This window comes from Tachypleus tridentatus, chromosome 13, assembly GCF_004210375.1.
Source record: "Tachypleus tridentatus isolate NWPU-2018 chromosome 13, ASM421037v1, whole genome shotgun sequence".
NCBI lineage: Eukaryota > Metazoa > Arthropoda > Merostomata > Xiphosura > Limulidae > Tachypleus > Tachypleus tridentatus.
The window spans coordinates 270,741,383-270,764,466 of NC_134837.1; the positions used below are offsets into that span (position 1 = coordinate 270,741,383).

At 33.6% G+C, this 23,084-nt stretch overlaps 1 protein-coding gene across 1 annotated transcript in view; it reads left to right on the plus strand.

Moving 5' to 3' along the window:
- The first annotated feature begins 99 nt into the window (after positions 1-99).
- The window catches only part of LOC143236561 (glutamate receptor ionotropic, NMDA 2B-like), a 23,695-nt gene continuing 710 nt past the window's right edge, over positions 100-23,084 (plus strand). The window contains exons 1-6 of the mRNA XM_076474864.1: positions 100-320; positions 10,135-10,668; positions 11,066-11,247; positions 13,822-14,075; positions 16,375-16,558; positions 22,743-22,869. Of these exons, the coding sequence (XP_076330979.1) occupies positions 10,204-10,668; positions 11,066-11,247; positions 13,822-14,075; positions 16,375-16,558; positions 22,743-22,869 (1,212 nt within the window). The 5' untranslated portion in view covers positions 100-320; positions 10,135-10,203. The remainder of the gene's footprint in view (positions 321-10,134; positions 10,669-11,065; positions 11,248-13,821; positions 14,076-16,374; positions 16,559-22,742; positions 22,870-23,084) is intronic.

Genomic DNA, 23,084 nt, shown 5'->3' on the forward strand with positions numbered 1-23,084 from the left:
TTTAGTAACAGTAATGAAACAGTATTCAACAAAGGAGCCTTTGATTAAAACTGGCAACAGAAACAAACATTTTTAGATCAATTAACTCGCATAATTTTATTTGACAGTTTCAGTTCTAAATATAAAATAAATATTTTTTTAACTGTCTAACTTGAATCTGCACCATGTACATGTACACCATGCGACTCGTCAGAGAGAGCTAACACCCCCAAAATAGATCAACCTATTTATTCTGATTGTTAAAGTGAAGTTTACATGAGGAGGACGAAACTCTTGTGGAGACGGGTATCCTGAACGACAATACGACGTTATTTACCAAGGTTAGTATATCAGTGATTTTGTGCCTGTCTCTTTCTAACTGTTTGTTATTAACAAGATAGAAATAATTCTGAAAACAGGGTCCTGCTTTAGTACCCCTTCATAGAGTGCGCTTCATTCCTAGCTTCGGCTCTACAGCAGTTTCCTGGTATTAACCCTTTGATTACCTGCACCAACAGTTACACTCTAAGTATCAGAAACTGACCATGACGGCTACTTGATGGTCATATTAGTGATGAGTATATCCCAGCTATACGTCCATCAAGACACTTGTAATGTATAGCTCTGAACTGAAGACGTTTTATAAATATACTACTAAACCTGAATCCTGTTTACCAATAAAATAAAGGGAGTTTCGCGTTAAAAATTGGATACCAGCAGTGAGCATAATGCAAAGAGTCCACTGGGTGACGTTGGACTTAACACTGAACAAATAAAAAGATTTAAAATTATGAACTAGCTAAGTTAACGAGCAAGTAATTAAACGTGACAAGAAATTAATAACACCAAACAACAGACATAAGACGGTACTAATAATACCCAATAACAGACAAAAGACAGCACTAATAACTCAAAACAACAGACACAAGACGGTAATAATAACACACAACAGACTCAAGACGGTACTAATAACACCACACAACAGACACAAGACGGTACTAATAACAACAAATAACAGACACAAGACAGCACTAATAACACAAAACAACAGACACTTGATGGTGCTAATAACAACAAATAACAGACTCAAGAGGGTATTAATAACACCTAAAAACAACCACAAGACGATACTAATAATACCCAATAACAGACAAAAGACAGCACTAATAACTCAATACAACAGACACAAGACGGTAATAATAACACGCAACAGACTCAAGAGGGTATTAATAACACCACACCATAGACACAAGACGGTACTAATAACAACAAATAACAGACACAAGACAGCACTAATAACATACACAACAGACTCAAAAGGGTACTAATAACACATAAAAACAGCCTCAAGACGGTACTAATAATACCCAATAACAGACAAAAGACAGCACTAATAACTCAAAACAACAGACACAAGACGGCAATAATAACACACAATAGACTCAAGACGGTATTAATAACACCACACAACAGACACAAGACGGTACTAATAACAACAAATAACAGACACAAGACAGCACTAATAACACAAAACAACAGACACTTGATGGTGCTAATAACAACAAATAACAGACTCAAGAGGGTATTAATAACACCTAAAAACAACCACAAGACGGTACTAATAATACCCAATAACAGACAAAAGACAGCACTAATAACTCAAAACAACAGACACAAGACGGTAATAATAACAACAAATAACAGACACAAGATAGCACTAATAACACAAAACAACAGACACTTGATGGTGCTAATAACAATAAATAACAGACTCAAGAGGGTATTAATAACACCTAAAAACAACCACAAGACGGTACTAATAATACCCAATAACAGACAAAAGACAGCACTAATAACTCAAAACAACAGACACAAGACGGTAATAATAACACCACACAACAGACACAAGACGGTACTAATAACAACAAATAACAGACACAAGATAGCACTAATAACACACAACAGACTCAAGCAGGTACTAATAACACATAACAACAGACAAAAGACGGTACTAATGACACAAAACAGACTCCAGACAGCACTAATAACACAAAACAACAGACACTTGATCGTGCTAATAATAAAAATTACAGACTCAAGAAGGTACTAATAACACATAACCACAGACACAAGACGGTACTAATAACACAAAACAACAGACAAAACACAGCACTAATAACACGAAACAACAGACACAAGACGGTACTAATAACAAATAACAGACACAAGATAGCACTAATAACAAACAACAGACTCAAGAAGGTACTAATAACACATAACAAAAGACGGTACTAATGACACAAAACAGACTCCAGACAGCACTAATAACACAAAACAACAGACACTTGATGGTGCTAATAACAACAAATAACAGACTCAAGAGGGTATTAATAACACCAAAAAACAACCACAAGACGGTACTAATAATACCCAATAACAGACAAAAGACAGCACTAATAACTCAAAACAACAGACACAAGACGGTAATAATAACACACAACAGACTCAAGAGGGTATTAATAACACCACACAATAGACACAAGACGGTACTAATAACAACAAATAACAGACACAAGACAGCACTAATAACATACACAACAGACTCAAGAAGGTACTAATAACACATAACAACAGACACAAGACGGTACTAATAACACCAAACAACAAACACAAGACGGTACTAATAACACAAAACAACAGACAAAAGACGGTACTAATAACAACAAATAACAGACACAAGACAGCACTAATAACACACAACAGACTCAAGAAGGTACTAATAACACATAACAACAGACACAAGACGGTACTAATAACAAATAAAAACAGCCTCAAGACGGTACTATTAATACCCAGAAACAGACAAAAGACAACACTAATAACATAAAACAACAGACACAAGACGGTACTAATAACAACAAATAACAGACACAAGACAGCACTAATAACACACAACAGACTCAAGCAGGTACTAATAACACACAACAGACTCAAGCAGGTACTAATAACACATAACAACAGACAAAAGACGGTACCAATGACACAAAACAGACTCCAGACAGCACTAATAACACAAACAACAGACACTTGATGGTGCTAAAAACAACAAATAACAGACTCAAGAGGGTATTAATAACACCAAAAAACAACCACAAGGCGGTACTAATAATACCCAATAACAGACTAAAGACAGCACTAATAACTCAAAACAACAGACACAGGACGGTAATAATAACACACAACAGACTCAAGAGGGTATTAATAACACCACACAATAGACACAAGACGGTACTAATAACACCACACAACAGACACAAGACGGTACTAATAACAACAAATAACAGACACAAGACAGCACTAATAACATACACAACAGACTCAAGAAGGTACTAATAACACATAACAACAGACAGAAGACGGTACTAATAAAAACAAATAACAGACACAAGACAGCACTAATAACACACAATAGACTGAAGAAGGTACTAATAACACAAAACAACAGACACAAGACCGTACTAATACCACACAACAGACTCAAAAGGGTACTAATAACACATAAAAACAGCCTCAAGACGGTACTAATAATACCCAACAACAGACAAAAGACAGCACTAATAACACGAAACAACAGACACAAGACGGTACTAATAACAACAAATAACAGACACAAGATAGCACTAATAACACACAACAGACTCAAGAAGGTACTAATAACACATAACAAAAGACGGTACTAATGACACAAAACAGACTCCATACAGCACTAATAACACAAAACAACAGACACTTGATGGTGCTAATAACAACAAATAACAGACTCAAGGGGGTATTAATAACACCAAAAACAACCACAAGACGGTACTAATAATACCCAATAACAGACAAAAGACAGCACTAATAACTCAATACAACAGACACAAGACGGTAATAATAACACACAACAGACTCAAGAGGGTATTAATAACACCACACCATAGACACAAGACGGTACTAATAAAACCACACAACAGACACAAGACGGTACTAATTACAACAAATAACAGACACAAGACAGCACTAATAACATACACAACAGACTCAAGAAGGTACTAATAACACATAACAACAGACACAAGACGATACTAATAACACCAAACGACAGACACAAGACGGTACTAATAACAACAAATAACAGACACAAGACAGCACTAATAACATACACAACAGACTCAAGAAGGTACTAATAACACATAACAACAAACACAAGACGGTACTAATAACACCAAACAACAGACACAAGACGGTACTAATAACAACAAATAACAGACACAAGATAGCACTAATAACACACAACAGACTCAAGCGGGTACTAATAACACACAACAGACTCAAGCGGGTACTAATAACACACAACAGACTCAAGCAGGTACTAATAACACACAACAGACTCAAGCAGGTACTAATAACACATAACAACAGACAAAAGACGGTACCAATGACACAAAACAGACTCCAGGCAGCACTAATAACACAAAACAACAGACACTTGATGGTGCTAATAACAACAAATAACAGACTCAAGAGGGTATTAATAACACCAAAAAACAACCACAAGACGGTACTAATAATACCCAATAACAGACAAAAGACAGCACTAATAACTCAAAACAACAGACACAAGACGGTAATAATAACACACAACAGACTCAAGACGGTACTAATAACAACAAATAACAGACACAAGACAGCACTAATAACACACAATAGACTGAACAAGGTACTAATAACACAAAACAACAGACACAAGACCGTACTAATACCACACAACAGACTCAAAAGGGTACTAATAACACATAAAAACAGCCTCAAGACGGTACTAATAATACCCAACAACAGACAAAAGACAGCACTAATAACACGAAACAACAGACACAAGACGGTACTAATAACAACAAATAACAGACACAAGATAGCACTAATAACACACAACAGACACAAGAAGGTACTAATAACACATAACAAAAGACGGTACTAATGACACAAAACAGAGTCCAGACAGCACTAATAACACAAAACAACAGACACTTGATGGTGCTAATAACAAAAAATAACAGACTCAAGAGGGTATTAATAACAACAAATAACAGACTCAAGAGGGTATTAATAACACCAAAAAACAACCACAAGACGGTACTAATAATACCCAATAACAGACAAAAGACAGCACTAATAACTCAAAACAACAGACACAAGACGGTAATAATAACACACAACAGACTCAAGACGGTACTAATAACACCACACAACAGACACAAGACGGTACTAATAACAACAAATAACAGACACAAGACAGCACTAATAACACAAAACAACAGACACTTGATGGTGCTAATAACAACAAATAACAGACTCAAGAGGGTATTAATAACACCTAAAAACAACCACAAGACGATACTAATAATACCCAATAACAGACAAAAGACAGCACTAATAACTCAAAACAACAGACACAAGACGGTAATAATAACACCACACAACAGACACAAGACGGTACTAATAACAACAAATAACAGACACAAGACAGCACTAATAACATACACAACAGACTCAAGAAGGTACTAATAACACATAACAACAGACACAAGACGGTACTAATAACACCAAACAACAGACACAAGACGGTACTAATAACAACAAATAACAGACACAAGATAGCACTAATAACACACAACAGACTCAAGCAGGTACTAATAACACATAACAACAGACAAAAGACGGTACTAATGACACAAAACAGACTCCAGACAGCACTAATAACACAAAACAACAGACACTTGATGGTGCTAATAACAACAAATAACAGACTCAAGAGGGTATTAATAACACCAAAAAACAACCACAAGACGGTACTAATAATACCCAATAACAGACAAAAGACAGCACTAATAACACGAAACAACAGACACAAGACGGTACTAATAACAACAAATAACAGACACAAGATAGCACTAATACCACACAACAGACTCAAAAGGGTACTAATAACACATAAAAACAGCCTCAAGACGGTACTAATAATACCCAACAACAGACAAAAGACAGCACTAATAACACGAAACAACAGACACAAGACGGTACTAATAACAACAAATAACAGACACAAGATAGCACTAATAACACACATCAGACTCAAGCAGGTACTAATAACACACAACAGACTCAAGTAGGTACTAATAACACATAACAACAGACAAAAGACGGTACTAATGATTCAAAACAGACTCCAGACAGCACTAATAACACAAAACAACAGACACTTGATGGTGCTAATAACAACAAATAACAGACTCAAGAGGGTATTAATAACACCAAAAAACAACCACAAGACGGTACTAATAATACCCAACAACAGACAAAAGACAGCACTAATAACACAAAACAACAGATACAAGACGGTAATAATAACACACAACAGACTCAAGAGGGTATTAATAACACCACACAATAGACACAAGACGGTACTAATAACACCATACAACACACACAAGACGGTACTAATAACAACAAATAACAGACACAAGACAGCACTAATAACATACACAACAGACTCAAGAAGGTACTAATAACACATAACAATAGACACAAGACGGTACTAATAACACCAAATAACAGACTGAAGACGGTGCTAAGAACATCAAATAGCAGTCTCAGGACGGTAGTAATAAGATCAAACAAAAGACAAAAGACTGAATAAAAACCGCTGGAGTTTAATTTATCAGTTATAACTTTACTTCAATAATTATTACTTTACTTCATCAGTTATTAGTTTACTCCACCATTTATTAGTTGACTTATTACAAGCTTATTTCATCGGTTATTAGTTTTCCATATCGGTTTTTAGTTTAGTTAACCAGTTATTAATTTACTTCATCGATTATTAGATTACTTCACTAATTAGTAGTTACCTCAAAAGTAATAACTTGACTCACCAGTTATTAGTTTACCTCATAAGTTATTAGTGTACTTTATTTGTTACTAGTGTACTTCACCAGTTATTAGTTTACTTAACTTGTTATTAATTTACGTCATATGTTATTAGTTTACTTTCGGTTATTAGTTTATTTCACCAGTTATTAAATTACTTCATCGGTTATGAATTTTCTTCATCAGTTATTAGTTTGCATCACTAGTTAATAACTTACTTTTCAGTTATTAGTATATTTAACCAGTTATAGTTTGCTTGACCAGTTGTTACTTTAATTCATCAGTTATTATTTTACTTCATCTGTGATTACTTTACTTTCTCAGTTGTTAGGTTACTGCACCAGTTATTAGTCTTCCTCATTAGTTATTAATTTACTTTATCAGTTATTAGTTTACTTCTTCGGTTATTACTTTACTTCACCAGGTATTAGATTATTTCATCGGTAATTAATTTACGTTATCAGTTATTAGTTTACATCTCTTGTTATTAATTATTTTTATTAGTTATTAGTTTTTCTCAACAGTTATTAGTTTAGATTGCCGATTACCAGTTGACTTTATCAGTTATTAATTTACTTCACCATTTATTAGTTCAGTTCATCGGTTATTAGATTACGCAGCCGGTTATTAAATTTTTTCAGCAGTTACTAGTTTACTTCATCAACTATTAGGTTACTTTATCAGATATTAATTTAATTCATCCGTAATTAGTTTACATCGGTTATTAATTTATTTCATGGTTTATTAGAAACTCATCCTGATATTAGTTTTCTTCAGCAGTTATTAGTTTACTTTACCAGTTATTAGATTTTTTCATCAGTTATTAGTTTACTTCACGAGTTATTAGTTTGCTTTATCGGTTATTAGTTTACTTTATCAGTTATTAATTTAATTCATCGGTTATTAGTTTACTTTATCGTATATTAGTTCAATTAATCCGTAATTTGTGTACTTCATGCGTTATTAATTTATTTCACGGCCCAGCATGGCCAGGTGGGTTAAGGCGTGCGACTCGAAATTTGAGGGTCGCGGGTTCGCATCCCCGTCATACCAAACATGCTCGTCTTTTTAGCCGTGGGAACGTTATAAAGTGACGGTGAATCCCACTATTTTTTGGTAAAGGAGTAGTCCAATAGATGGCGATAGGTGGTGATGACTATCTGCCTTCCCTCTAGCCTAGTCTTACATTATAAAATTAGGGACGGCTAGCGCAGATAGCCATCGTGTAGTTTTGCGCGAAATTCCAAAACAAACAATTAATTTATTTTATAATTTATTACAAACTCAATCTCGTATTAGTTTTCTTCACCAGTTATCAGTTTAATTCATCAGTTATTAGATTACTCAACCAGTTATTAGAATTTTTACCAGTTACTAGTTTACTTCATCAGTTATTAGTTTACTTAACTTGTTATTAATTTACGTCATCGGTTATAAGTTTACCTCATCATTTATTAGTTTACTTCATAGGTTATTAATTTATTTCATCAGTTAATAAGTTACTTCACCAGTTATTAGTTTACTTCACTAGTTGTTAGTTTACTTCGTCGGTTATTAGTTTACTTCATGAGTTAGTAATTTACTTCATCATTTTCTCCATCGGTTGTTAGTTTACTTTACTAGCTATTAATTTATTTCATCGGTTATTAGTCTAGTTTACCAGTTATTAATTTATTTCATCGGTTATTAGTCTAGTTTACCAGTTATTAATTTATTTCATCGGTTATTAGTTTAGTTTACCAGTTATTAATTTATTTCATCGGTTATTAGTCTAGTTTACCAGTTATTAATTTATTTCATCGGTTGTTAGTCTAGTTTACCAGTTATTAATTTATTTCATCGGTTATTAGTTTAGTTTACCAGTTATTAATTTATTTCATCGGTTATTAGTCTAGTTTACCAGTTATTAATTTATTTCATCGGTTATTAGTCTAGTTTACCAGTTATTAATTTATTTCATCGGTTATTAGTCTAGTTTACCAGTTATTAATTTATTTCATTGGTTATTAGTTTAGTTTACCAGTTATTAATTTACTTTATCGGTTATTAGTTTAGTTTACCAGTTATTAATTTATTTCATCGGTTATTAGTCTAGTTTACCAGATATTAATTTATTTCATCGGTTATTAGTCTAGTTTACCAGTTATTAATTTATTTCATCGGTTATTAGTTTAGTTTACCAGTTATTAATTTATTTCATCGGTTATTAGTCTAGTTTACCAGTTATTAATTTATTTCATCGGTTGTTAGTTTAGTTTACCAGTTATTAATTTATTTCATCGGTTATTAGTTTAGTTTACCAGTTATTAATTTATTTCATCGGTTATTAGTCTAGTTTACCAGTTATTAATTTATTTCATCGGTTATTAGTTTAGTTTACCAGTTATTAATTTATTTCATCGGTTATTAGTTTAGTTTACCAGATATTAATTTATTTTATCGGTTATTAGTTTAGTTTACCAGATATTAATTTATTTCATCGGTTATTAGTTTAATTTACCAGCTATTAGTTTACTTTATGTGTTATTAATTTACTTCATGACGTTCATTGAATCCTGATTGAATATTTCATTTTGTATGTCCCGACTCAACCACTGCTCTGTGCAACAACATTTTTATTCTTTCTTGCTCCTGGACATAAAGTGTTATTTCCTAATTGCTTATGCCTGAAGTATATGGAAAAGTCCTATTTTTCTCTTCAATCTGTGCTTTTGTGACCTGGGTAATGATATTTACTTATTTTCCAGATTATTTTAGGTAAATTCGGTGCTGAGTAGCTGTTAGAGAATTTTCACTTGTGAAAGATAAAGTCTCTTTAGTTGTTCTTAATTTTCCTTAGTTTTCGGTTTGAACTAGTATAGAGCTCTGAGGAACGGATTCATGCTGTCATTGAATTGTATTTTATAAAATAATTTGAAATAAAACGGAACACCTTACAATTATATGACCTGAAGTAAAGAATTCGTTTTCAATTATATATTATAACCGGTCAAGTTCTAAGTCTGTTATCACTAAATGGAAACCTTAGTGGACTGGTGATTCAACGTCTCAGGTGTGAAACTAGACTAATAATAAAACTGTTATATAAAAATTGTAATTATCTTTCTTTGAGTGTAAACCAGTTTACATATTAAAGTAACTGTTATTCATTGTTATTTTCTTCCAGATTATTTTTGATACTTGTTACAGGAAGACCAGGAACTTCAAGTAACTGTCTTCAGTCTTTATTGTAATGGACAACTCAACATATTTCATAGCATGAAACTGTCGACTTTTCTTATCTGTCTGGCTTGTTTACTGGCTGGAACTTGGGCTGCTCTTCCTCATCCAGAACCTATTACGAATTCTTCAAAAATACAGATCACATTCGGTGTAATACTCCCTAAAACCCTGCTTATCACAGTGGCTAGGTCTTACTTCAAAACACTCACCGAATCTGTAGAAGCCTTTACTCTCAACAGGCACGTTAAATATCATTTTAAAGACTTCTACGAAATATCCTCCCCTTCTGGAACATCCATGTCTTTGAACCCAAGTCCTACAGAAATATTAAACGTGTTGTGCAACAAAGTAGTGAAACGAAACGTCATTACTATTCTTTACTTCACTAACTCCAAAATATTTGGCAGCAACGCAGCGTCTGTGCAATATTTATTACAGCTCACAGCTTACCTGGGGATTCCGGTGATATCATGGAATGCTGACAACATTGGCGTAGAGCAGGTATGAAAACATTACATCAACATGGCGTTCTGCAGGTAAAGGTATATTATGTATATTGTGTACATACGACGTGATATCATGTGTTGTTTAAACAGGTAGATACGATACTATGTGTTGTTTAAACAAGTAGATACGATACCATGTGTTGTTTAAACAGGAAGATACGATGCTATGTGTTGTTTAAACAGTTAGATACGATGCCATGTGTTGTTTAAACAGGTAAATACGATACCACGTGTTGTTTAAACAGGAAGATACGATACCATGTGTTGTTTAAACAGGTAGATACGATATTATGTGTTGTTTAAACAGGAAGATACGATGCCATGTGTTGTTTAAACAGGTAGATACGACGATTTGTTATGTTTAATTAACGACGAAGTTTATTCTCTTCCAGCGAGTCTCAGAATCCAGAATTCTTCAACTTGCTCCGTCAATGGAACACCAGGCGGCTGCCATGTTGAGTATCCTCAGGAGGTACTCGTGGCACCAATTTTCCATTGTTACCACACTTATCGGCGGACATGATCACTTTATACGTGCCGTCAGAGATCTCGTTCTGGAGAGTACAGAATTTATGTAAGTACGTGAGTAAACACAGTGGTCGCTTTACTTTACGTGAGTAAACACAGAGGTCGCTTTACTTTCACTATTTACACTTTTCCAAGATTTATTCTAACTATAAAAAAACAGCAATAAGACGATATTAAAGCTAAAACACAATGGGTCCAAGAAATATTGAAATGTATTAGGTTGGATATACTTATTTCTTCTAATATTAAAATGTTTTATTATGAGTAAATACAATCGTTCGTTGTAGTTTGATGATGTGCTAAAAGTTTGTTTGATACACACTAGGGTACTCAAAACATTGACTTTTGGATAAGTTCTGATATATTCATGTCTGTAGACATGTGTTGTTTTGTCAATAGATAAGTAAATTCAGTACACATTTGTCCATATTGACTCTTTTGTTAACAGTTTTTTAAAACATACGTCCGTCAACACTGATTGTTTTATAAACAGTTTGATAGAGACTGTTAAACTCAACACAAATGTTTTAACATTGACTTCTTGTTAAAATCTTGGTATATTTAAATAATAAAGTATACTTTGCGACACCTAAAATTATGAAAATGGCAGCCCTTTCATCCAGTTGTTTATAAGAATAGGTTCATTGTTCCAAAATGTACCTAAAATTATAAAAATGGTAGCCCTTTCATCTAGTTGTTTATAAGAATGGGTTCATTGTTCCAAAATGTACCTAAAATTATAAAAATGGTAGCCCTTTCATCCAGTTGTTTATAAGAATGGGTTCATTGTTCCAAAATGTACATAAAATTATAAAAATGGCAGCCCTTTCATCCAGTTGTTTATAAGAATGGGTTCATTGTTCCAAAATGTACATAAAATTATAAAAATGGTAGCCCTTTCATCCAGTTGTTTATAAGAATGGGTTCATTGTTCCAAAATGTACCTAAAATTATAAAAATGGTAGCCCTTTCATCCAGTTGTTTATAAGAATGGGTTCATTGTTCCAAAATGTACCTAAAATTATAAAAATGGTAGCCCTTTCATCTAGTTGTTTATAAGAATGGGTTCATTGTTCCAAAATGTACCTAAAATTATAAAAATGGTAGCCCTTTCATCTAGTTGTTTATAAGAATGGGTTCATTGTTCCAAAATGTACCTAAAATTATAAAAATAGAAGCCCTTTCATCCAATTGTTTATAAGAATGGGTTCATTGTTCCAAAATGTACATAAAATTATAAAAATGGTAGCCCTTTCATCTAGTTGTTTATAAGAATGGGTTCATTGTTCCAAAATGTACCTAAAATTATAAAAATAGAAGCCCTTTCTTCCAGTTGTTTATAAGAATGGGTTCATTGTTCCAAAATGTATTTGTCAGAAACTTTCGTTTGATATCAAGTATCCTCTTCTCTTTCTCCATTCACAAGTGTTACAGATAAGAAGCACTGGTTTGTCTTGAAAATTGGTGATTAAAGACGTTCAGCTGTGATAAATTCATATTTTAACGTATGCAATGTATGTTTAAATACGTCGAAAAGGTTTAGCTATGGAATCTCTGCTGTCTTCCCTTCAATACGAGGTATTGACATTCAAATATGTACATTTAATACTTCTTTGTGAAACCTTTGATATGGTTAATGTGTGTTTCTGGTGTGGCGAAGTAACGTGGACATATTAATACAGATTAAAAGAAGTAAAGGTTGATAAGTTCAACTATAACCTTTACACTGTAGACACAAAAAGACGACCACTTAAATATCTTATACATGACCTGATTACGGACGTCTGTCTGTTCACAGAAAATCATTTTTTGTTTCAGTAGTACCACACAATAGAACGCGTCACCAGGAACAACACAAAACATAACTGTCTATTCCACATTGTATTCAGAGCTTTAAAAATCTCCGCTGACGATTGTAGTTTAAGATCAGAGTTACTTATCTTGAAATACGTTACTACACGATATGGTTATGAAGTTATCGATAGGTCAAATAAGTTCAAACTGTTATCGTGTGTAACGTTGACAACATGATGGTTTACCAACAACAATAGACGACATAATATATGTGATCTAGCGTGCCATTCTCTCCCAAATATTCTTAAGGGTATAAAAGGTAGAACAGAAGAGGTTAATAAATGTGGGATTTAAAACGTTTCTTAAACATAAGAATGTATAAAATAAATGTAAATTAAATTAGTCGGTCTTAGCAGAACATGTGACAGACTAACACGTGACAAACACACCTCATGTTATAAATTGGGGTGACGTTAAATTGATAAATCAGATAAACGTTGAAATATTGCAGAAATAGTATAGACTGAAGACAAAGTTGGTTCACGTTTAGAAGAAGTAAAGTATATTACATATGTTTATAAACTCTGGGTGTTTTTAACATAGGTGGCACTAAACGAATATAAATAACTATGTAGTACGTAAGTAACAACCAAACTTCAAACTTTTCTTGAATGTTGTGACATACAAACGGAAACATGTAGAGACGTTTAAGGGCTGGTTCCTGTTTTAATAAATTGTTTAGTGTACTTATTTTAACGTTGTACTATGTGTACATATTTGTAAACTTAACACACATCTGTTGTTATTAATCTATCTTAAATTGTAGGTTCAACATTCTCGGAGTGTTCGTGCTGAAAGGAAACACTAAACACGAATTAAGAGGTGAACTGGAACATATGAAGCGGAGCGACACACGAGTAATTCTACTGTACGCTACAAAGGAAGAAGGAATCGACATCATGAGTGTGGCCACCGAGTTGGGGATGACTGGCAAAAACTACATGTGGATAGCCAGCCAATCAGTGGCTGGGTCAGGAACAGTTCACTTTGCTCCTGACCAATTTCCCATGGGTATGTTAGGTAAGGACAAACCAGAAGTACACTTCACACTTTCACTGACTGATCTGTAAATAGATATAGTATATATACCTCCGGTTGAGTCGATATAACTTAAATCCATTATAGTAAATATAATTCTGTTGAAATCGATGTAACTTAAATCGATTATAGTAAATATACCTGTTGTTGAAGTCGATTTCACCCAAATCCATCATAGTAAATAAACCTCCTGCTGGAGTCGATATAAATTAAATCGATTATAGTAAATATACCTCCGGTTGGAGTCGATGTAACTTAAATCCCCTACAGTAAATATACCTCCTGTTGGAGTCGATGTAACTTAAATCCCCTACAGTAAATATACCTCCGGTTGGAGTCGATGTAACTTAAATACCCTACAGTAAATACACCTCTGGTCGAGTCGATATAACTTAAATCCATGATAGTAAATATACCTCTGGTTGAAGTCAATATAGTTAATATTCATTGTAGTAATTGGTTCTGATCATGTATTATAGTAATTTTGATAACATTGGTATACCAGATCAGATGTTATGTGGTATTGATAATGTTGGTATACCACATCAGATGTTATGTGGTATTGATAACTTTGGTATACCAGATCAGATGTTATGTGGTATTGATAACGTTGGTATACCACATCAGATGTTATGTGGTATTGATAATGTTGGTATACCACATCAGATGCCACGAGGTTTTGAAAAGCAGGAATGTTGTTAGTTTATATAATACAAAAATCTGTTTTTGAAATGTTCTCATAACTAAATCAATTTTTATGGTAGCACTTCGTTTAAAAATTTGTTTGAGAAAGCCCAGTATCAAGTTTTCTTTAATGAATGGCAACAAAAGGTTAATATAGAATTAATTATAGAGTAAGTTCAGATGTGACAGGTCTTGATATTCAATCAGTGTTTGATACACTGAGTATAGTTGTATCTGTCCAAACTATTAGTTTTTAATTATTGTATTGAATTTACGTAGCGTGATGGATAAGATAAATGTTTGAAAGTTGAATAGTTTTGCGAACCATGTACCTAGAAGGATATAAACTATGAAATCAGAGAGTAATGTATTACATTGAATTAATATGATACATAAGATATTTATATATAAAATCTGAATATTTTGTTAAATGAAAAGTTTTTCGCTTTACCCACCAGACGTATCGAAATTCGATTTTTAGCGTTATAAGCTCTCAGATCTGTCTGTGAGTGACTGGAAGACATGAGGATATTTTACACGTAAACATGCATGGAGAAACAGGGTTTTGTAGGATTAGAGACTTTGTGAGTTATACTAGTATACTGATGTAGAAATAAGGACAACATAGTACATACACAATTATTTTGTACAACGTGTCACAGCTAGGGACAATGTAGTACATATACAATTAGTTTGTACAACGTGTCACAGCTAGGGACAATGTAGTACACATACAATTAGTTTGTACAACGTGTCACAGCTAGGGACAATTTTGTACACATACAGTTAGTTTGTACAACGTGTCACAGCTAAGGACAATGTAGTACAAATACAATTAGTTTGTATAACGTGTCACAGCTAGGGACAATGTAGTACACATACAATTAGTTTGTACAACGTGTCACAGCTAGGGACAATTTTGTACACATACAGTTAGTTTGTACAACGTGTCACAGCTAAGGACAATGTAGTACAAATACAATTAGTTTGTATAACGTGTCACAGTTAGGGACAATGTAGTACAAATACAATTAGTTTGTACAACGTGTCACAGCTAGGGACAATGTAGTACATCTACAATTATTTTGTACAACGTGTCACAGCTAGGGACAATGTAGTACACATACAATTAGTTTGTACAACGTGTCACAGCTAGGAACAATGTAGTACATATACAGTTAGTTTGTACAACGTGTCACAGCTAGGGACAATGTAGTACACATACAATTAGTTTGTACAACGTGTCACAACTAGGGACTATGTAGTACACATACAATTAGTTTGTACAACGTGTCACAGCTAGGGACAATGTAGTACATACACAATTATTTTGTACAACGTGTCACAGCTAGGGACAATGTAGTACACATACAATTAGTTTGCACAACGTGTCACAACTAAGGACAATGTAGTACACATACAATTAGTTTGTACAACGTGTCACAGCTAGGGACAATGTAGTACACATACAATTAGTTTGTACAAAGTGTCACAGCTCGGGTGACATAACAAGTGACTTTCTTCCAAAAAATTCGTGTTTAAAACAATGAAACATTTCACTCAAAGCTGTTGTTTCTTTGTGTGTCTTTTTATCAAGCTATTCACTTCAATGCCAGCACTAACGTACTAGAAAACGAAATGGAACGAGCCATAACAATATTTTTCCATGGTTTAGAACTTTATGTTAAAAATCGCCGGAACCACAATCAGACACTCTCTCACAACCTACACTGTAGTGGACTTGGAGACACTCGATGGAACCATGGAGATACATTCTTCAGGTCAGTATTTACTATAACCTCTGTTTTTCACAGCGGAACTATGGAGATACATTCTTCAGGTCAGTATATACTATAATCTGTTTTCACAGTAAACCGTATAGACACATTCTTGTAGTGAGTATATGTTATACACTTTGTTTTTACAGTGGAACAATGGAGACACTATCTTCAGGTCAGTAACTACTATAAACGATTTTTTTTCACAATGGAAAACAGGAAACACATTCTTCTGGTCAGTATATATTATAAACTTTATTTTCACAGTGGAATCATGGAGACACCTTCTTCAGGTAAGTATTTATTATATCCTCTTGTTTTCACAGTGGAACAATGGAGACATATTATTCTGGGCAGTATATACTATAACCTTTATTTTTGTAGTAAACCATGGAGACACATTCTTGAGGTCAGTATTTACTATAAACTTTGATTTCTCAGTAGAATCACTGAGATACGTTCTTCTGGTAAGTATTTACAATATCCTCTATAGGTTGTTTGCTTCTTAATTGCATATATTAACTCACCATAATTTTAAACAAAAACCGAACACCAATAAACGCAAAATAAAAAAAAACAACATCATAACTGCACAAAACAATCCTACTTTCAATTAACACCAAGCAATATTAAAATACCTTTATTAAACTGTTAAGGAATCTCTCGTCAAATAACCTCTTTGTTCCATTATACACTGCTGGCCAAAATCTTAAGACCAATGAACATAAAGAAAAAATATGCGTTTCGCGTTGTTAGACTCAACCACTTACTTGAGTAGAGCTTCGAAAGATGAAAATAAGGAAAGGGAAAAACTCTTTTAGTATTTAAGAGGGAAAGTGTGAACACTATGAAATTACCCTAAATACTAGATAATCAAAAGTTTAAAACCATACCAAAAAGAAGTCCGAAACAGGGTAGGAAATGCGCAACAAGAAGTCTCAGTAATGAGTTGCATGGTCGATAAAAGCGTTTGCAGAAGGCTGGCTGGAATGTTATTCCAAGTAGTGAAGATGGCTTCACGAATGTCATTCACTGTTTGGAATTGACGTCCATTTCTATACTCTTTCCTTGCCATCCACCCACTAACATTTTCAATGGGGTTCAGTTCGAGCGAACACACTGGACAGTCCAAAAAAATCACGTTATTCGCCATGAAAAAGTCCTTTATTCTGCGGACATTGTGGATTGTAGTGTTGTCCTGCTGAAAGATCCAGTTATTTCCACACAGTCAATAAGGATATTCTCTCCAACATGCCAATGTAGCCAGCTGCTGTTTGACGCCCCTGTATAACCTGAAGCTCCATTGTTCCATGGAAGGAGAAATCACCCCAGATCATGATGGAACCTCCTCCACTGTGTCGTGTAGAAAATGTCCTCCATGGGATATCCTTATCGTGCCAGTAACATTGGAAGCCATCTGGACCATCCAGGATAATTTTTTTCTCATCAGAGAACAAAACCTTCTTCCACTTTTCTACGTCCTATGTTTGGTGCTTCTAAGCAAAGTTTAACTGAGCTGTTTCGTGGTGTGGAAGGAGGCGTGGCCTTTGAAGACGTTTACGGTTTTTAAAGCCTTTCTCTCGAAGATGCCGTCTTATTGTTCTTGAGCTGCATTCTGCGGCCGTAAGGGCCTTAATCTGGTTCGACGATTGGCTGGTGTCTTGCTGGGCAATCCGTCGAATCCTCCTGCTCAACGAAATTATTTTGTGCCAACCACTTGAAATTATCGTTTTTTATTTTTATTTTCAATTTTCTGATTTTCATCTTTCGAAGCTCTACTTAAATAAGTGGTTGAGTCTAACAACGCAAAATGAATATTTTTCCTTTATGTTCATTGTCCTTAAGATGCTGGCCAGCAGTATATATACATCAGGTCATCCCATAAGTAATGTCCGAAAATTTAATACAGAAGTACATCATTATTTCTGTCTTTGTAGAAGGCTTTAATGACTAAAATATGTAGTAGGACGTGTATCAAAATGTTCAGCCAAATATAAGAAACTTACCCAACTCCACTTTTACAGATCATTAATTAAATAAACCCTTATGAAGATGGATGTGTCTGAGGAGCACATTAGGCATATAATGTTTATAAGTTTAAAAAAGGCAGTACTGTAGTAGAACCTACACGAAACATTCAAGGTGTTTATGGTGCACAGTCTCTCAATGAAAGAAAATGTCGAAGGTGATTTCAGAAGTTCAGATCAAGTGACTACAGTGATGCGCTACGTTCAGATCGTCCTGTTGAGTTTAATGATGACTTTCTGCTGGCTGCACTTGATGAAGATTGTGCTGTAAGAGTTGCAGAACTAACACACAAGTTTAATTCAACCCATTCAACAGTTCACCAATACCAGCAACAGCTTGGAAAGGTGTCAAAACTTGGAAAATGGGTTTTCCATGATTTTACAGAAGTCATCCTTAGAGCAAAAGTGGACATTTGCACTTTTCTGCGCCTTCCTGAACGTAACTCACCTTTTTCAGACAGGTTAGTGACTGGAGATGAGAAATGGATATTTTATAAAATGTTAAGCGCCACAGACAATGGCTCAGTGCAGGTAAATCTTGCCATAGGTCAGCCCAAAATGGACCTCCATTTTAATTTAAGTGTTTGGTGGAATATTGTTGGTGTGATCCACTTTGAGTTGATGCCACTCAATTTCACGATTACATCAGACTTTACTGTCAACAGTTAGAACGCTTGAATGTTGCACTAAAAGAAAAGAGGCCTGCTTTGATTAATCATAAAGGTGTTGTGTTACACCAGGATAATGCTCGACTCCATACAGCAAGGATCACATCTTCAAAGACTGAAGAGCTAGACTGGGAAAACTTTCTACATCCTCCTTATTCTCCAGACCTTGCCCCATCTGATTATCATCTATTCTGAAGTTTGCAGAACTATCTTGGTGGAAAAGAGCTTGTAACACATGAAGATGTCAAAACTACTCTCTACATTCTTTTCCTACAAACCCCAAGAATTTTATAGAAGTGGCATTCAGAAGCTTGTGAATCATTGGCAGGATGTAATTAATAATAATGAAACATACATTATTCATTAAATAACATTAAATGCGTTTGAATTCCTTTCTCTCTTTCTGGACCTAAAATAGGACATTACTTAAGGGTCGACCTGATACTATAAAGTTTGTTTTCACGGAGGAATCTTGGTGACACGTTCTTCTGGTCAGTATATATTATAAACTTTGTTTTCATAGTGAATCGTGAAGACACGTTCAAGTTAGTATCTACTATAAACTTTGTTTTCACAGAGGAATCTTGGTGACACGTTCTTCTGGTCAATATATACTACAGTAAAACCTGTCTAAGGCGGAATCGTACGGGACGAAGAAAAATTTCCGGCTTAATTAGTAAACATGCATTTCCTTAATTATATATCATTTTTGAGCAGGACGTTATACTTGCTTGACTCAAGGGAAGTAAGACGTTTATAAATAAAGTTATTATACTGTTAGAAGAACAAAAATAGACATTCAAAATATTTATAAGTAAATAAAACCTTAATCAAATTTATTTAAAAACTAGCATTAATATAATTTAACACTGGTGATGAAGTAAGAATTTCTATTACCTAACTATCTCTACCATTTTGTTCATCTTCTGAATCTTTTAAATCAATTTCTTCAGTTTATGTTAAAACATTCTTGTCAATGTTCACAAAACTTTCCACGTTCACGGAATCATCTGCATCAATGGATATCCCTAGAATCGCCATAACAAACAACTTCTCCACAATCTCTGCCATTATCAAGAATAAATCAACAGTTGCGAAAATACTTTATTACACATTCGTCTTTTGCGCATTTGATTGAATGACTTAAAAATGCAATTGCATCTAACGCGTTAATTTTCATAATCATTTCAGATGCTCTCTTACAATTGTCCATGTTTCTAATAACATGCTGAAGAATCAATTTTCTGTATTTTAATTTTATACACTGTGTAATTCCATTATCTAGTGGTTGTAGAACTGATGTTGTACATAGAAGTAGAAAGACTAAACGAATATTTGAAAGCTGAACTTTTGGGTGACGAGTTGCATTATCCACGAAAAGTAGACTATTCCTATTTTTTTATTCCATTCTTTTGTTAACTTTGTTCAAAAATTCCTCGAATATGGCACTTGTCATTTACACTTTATTATTCACTTTCTATTCCACAGAAAGTTTTTCTTCCTGAAATTTTTGAAACAGCACGGATTTTCACTTTTACCTATTATTCATGGTTTCTGTAATTTTCCATCAGCAAATGCGATCAAAAGTACAGTCAATCGTTCTCTCAAATAGTGATCTCCGGAACACTTTTCTCCTTTAATCTGCAACGTTTTATTGGAAAGAGCTCTGAAAAACAAAGCTGTTTCGTCTGCATTTGCAATATCTTTTGGGTTGTAATGACGAATAATTTCTTTTAACTTTTGATCCCAGTTTTCCACTTGATGTTTGTCAACGTCATTTGCTTCCCACAGGAAACATTAAATGTAATTCCATCTTCTCCTAAACTTTCCAACCACCCATTCGATGCAGAGAAGCCATCTAAATGAAGGATCTTTGCAGTTTCCTTTGCTTTTCCTTCCAGAATTGGTCCAGATATAGGGAAGTTCTTTGTTCTTGCTACTGAAAACCACTCAAACACGATGCGATTTAGCTCATGGTACTTTGTACCATTTTCTTTTCACCAAATTGCTTTTGCTGTTCGTTAAATATTTTTCCATTATTTTATCGTTTTTCTTGACAATGTTGTAAATCTGTGTCTTTCCACATTTGAAATGAGCAGTGACTTCTCTAACGCTCTTTTTTTCCTTACAGACCATTTTAATGGCATAAAACTTTTTCTCCAGATTTAAGATTTTCAATTTCTTCTCCACGGTTCTGAAAAATAAAACATATTCAAAATAAAACTACAACAACTTCATTTTATTGTTATTTTCTTTTTTTTCTGACTTTTATTGGCAGCCTGTTATTCAAATTAGAATTATAAATTTTAGGGGAAAGGAACTTAATACCAAGATGTTTTTTAAATTCTACTAAATTCCCTATTATATTAAGAAAAACTTCTAAATACCTCATTTTTATAAATACATGCTTAAGTCCAATGTTTTATATAAAAATAAATTTATGAGTTATATTTATTCCATCTTAATACTTTAATGAAATAAAAATCATTTGACTATCTAATATAATTTATCCAAAGCTTTACCAAATATCTTTATCCAAATGAATATCAAACACCCCAACTCTAACCCTAACCTCAACCCAAATTTTACCCTAAACTTAACTTTAACCCTAACCCCAAATTCATTAAAAGATTACATGCATATTGAATAGCTTTTTTTTTTTTTAAATGAGGGTATATAGTATCTTTTTTTTAATGAAAGCATTAAGTGAATTTTCCTAAATTTTAAAATTAGGGAAGATAGGAATTGATTTTTCTCATGAGAATTATTTAAACAGTAGAATTTTGCATTTAAAAGACAAATATATTTCTAAAATCATGAATCCAATTTAACTGCAAAAATCATGACGGGAGAAAAAAGAACAGAATATATTTAACCAATAGTGTGATAAAATACCCAATAATTTATTAATATTTAAATAAACTAGTAAATAGACAATAATTTATAAGTATTTAAAGAAATAGTTAATTAAATAAGAAATTAATATTTAATCAAAAACATTTTTCGCCTTTCTCAGGTTCTAATGCTATTCGTTTACAGATGATGTAGGTGAAAGATAGTTTTCCACTGCGTTACGCAGGTTCCGCCATATAGAGATTTATAACACTTCAAAATGTTGATAAATCCAGCTTAGACAGGTTTTACTGTATAAATTTTGATTTCACAGTAAACGATGGAGACACGTTTTTGTAGTCAGTACCTGCTATAAACTATGTTTATTGCTTATACTATCTCATATGGAATCATTCGTTATAGTTTCTATTTTAAGTGTTACAACATCTCTAATGCGTAACATACTAGTTCTCAAAGAAAGAATAGTTGACTGAGTACGTTAAAATAGATAATTCTTCATAAAACAAGATGGCCCTAGGTACACCTACCTATAATTCTGAATGATTACTTACATTTCATTCCAACTCAATCATTGTTATCACTTTCTTTGTTATTTTCATTACTCTTTCTTTTCATTATTTCTTTTTTTAAATTTCAAAGGTATCTTCAAAGAGTGAACATAGAAACAAGAAAAGGTCAGTCTGATATACAGTTTAATACGGACGGAACACTGAAGCATGTGCACCTTGATGTACTCAACTTGAACAGTAGAAATGTCTGGGAAAGGGTAAGTTTCATATTCTTCCAGTATAGTAAAAATGTGTAAGTGATGGTGTCATATTCTTCCCGCATACTACGATTGTGTAGGTAATGAAAAGTTTCATATTCTTCCAGTATACTAGTAATGTGCAGGTGATGGTTTCATATTCTTCCATTATATAAGGAATGTGTAGATGATGGTAAGTTTTCATATTCTACGGGTATTGTAGTAATGAGTAAGTG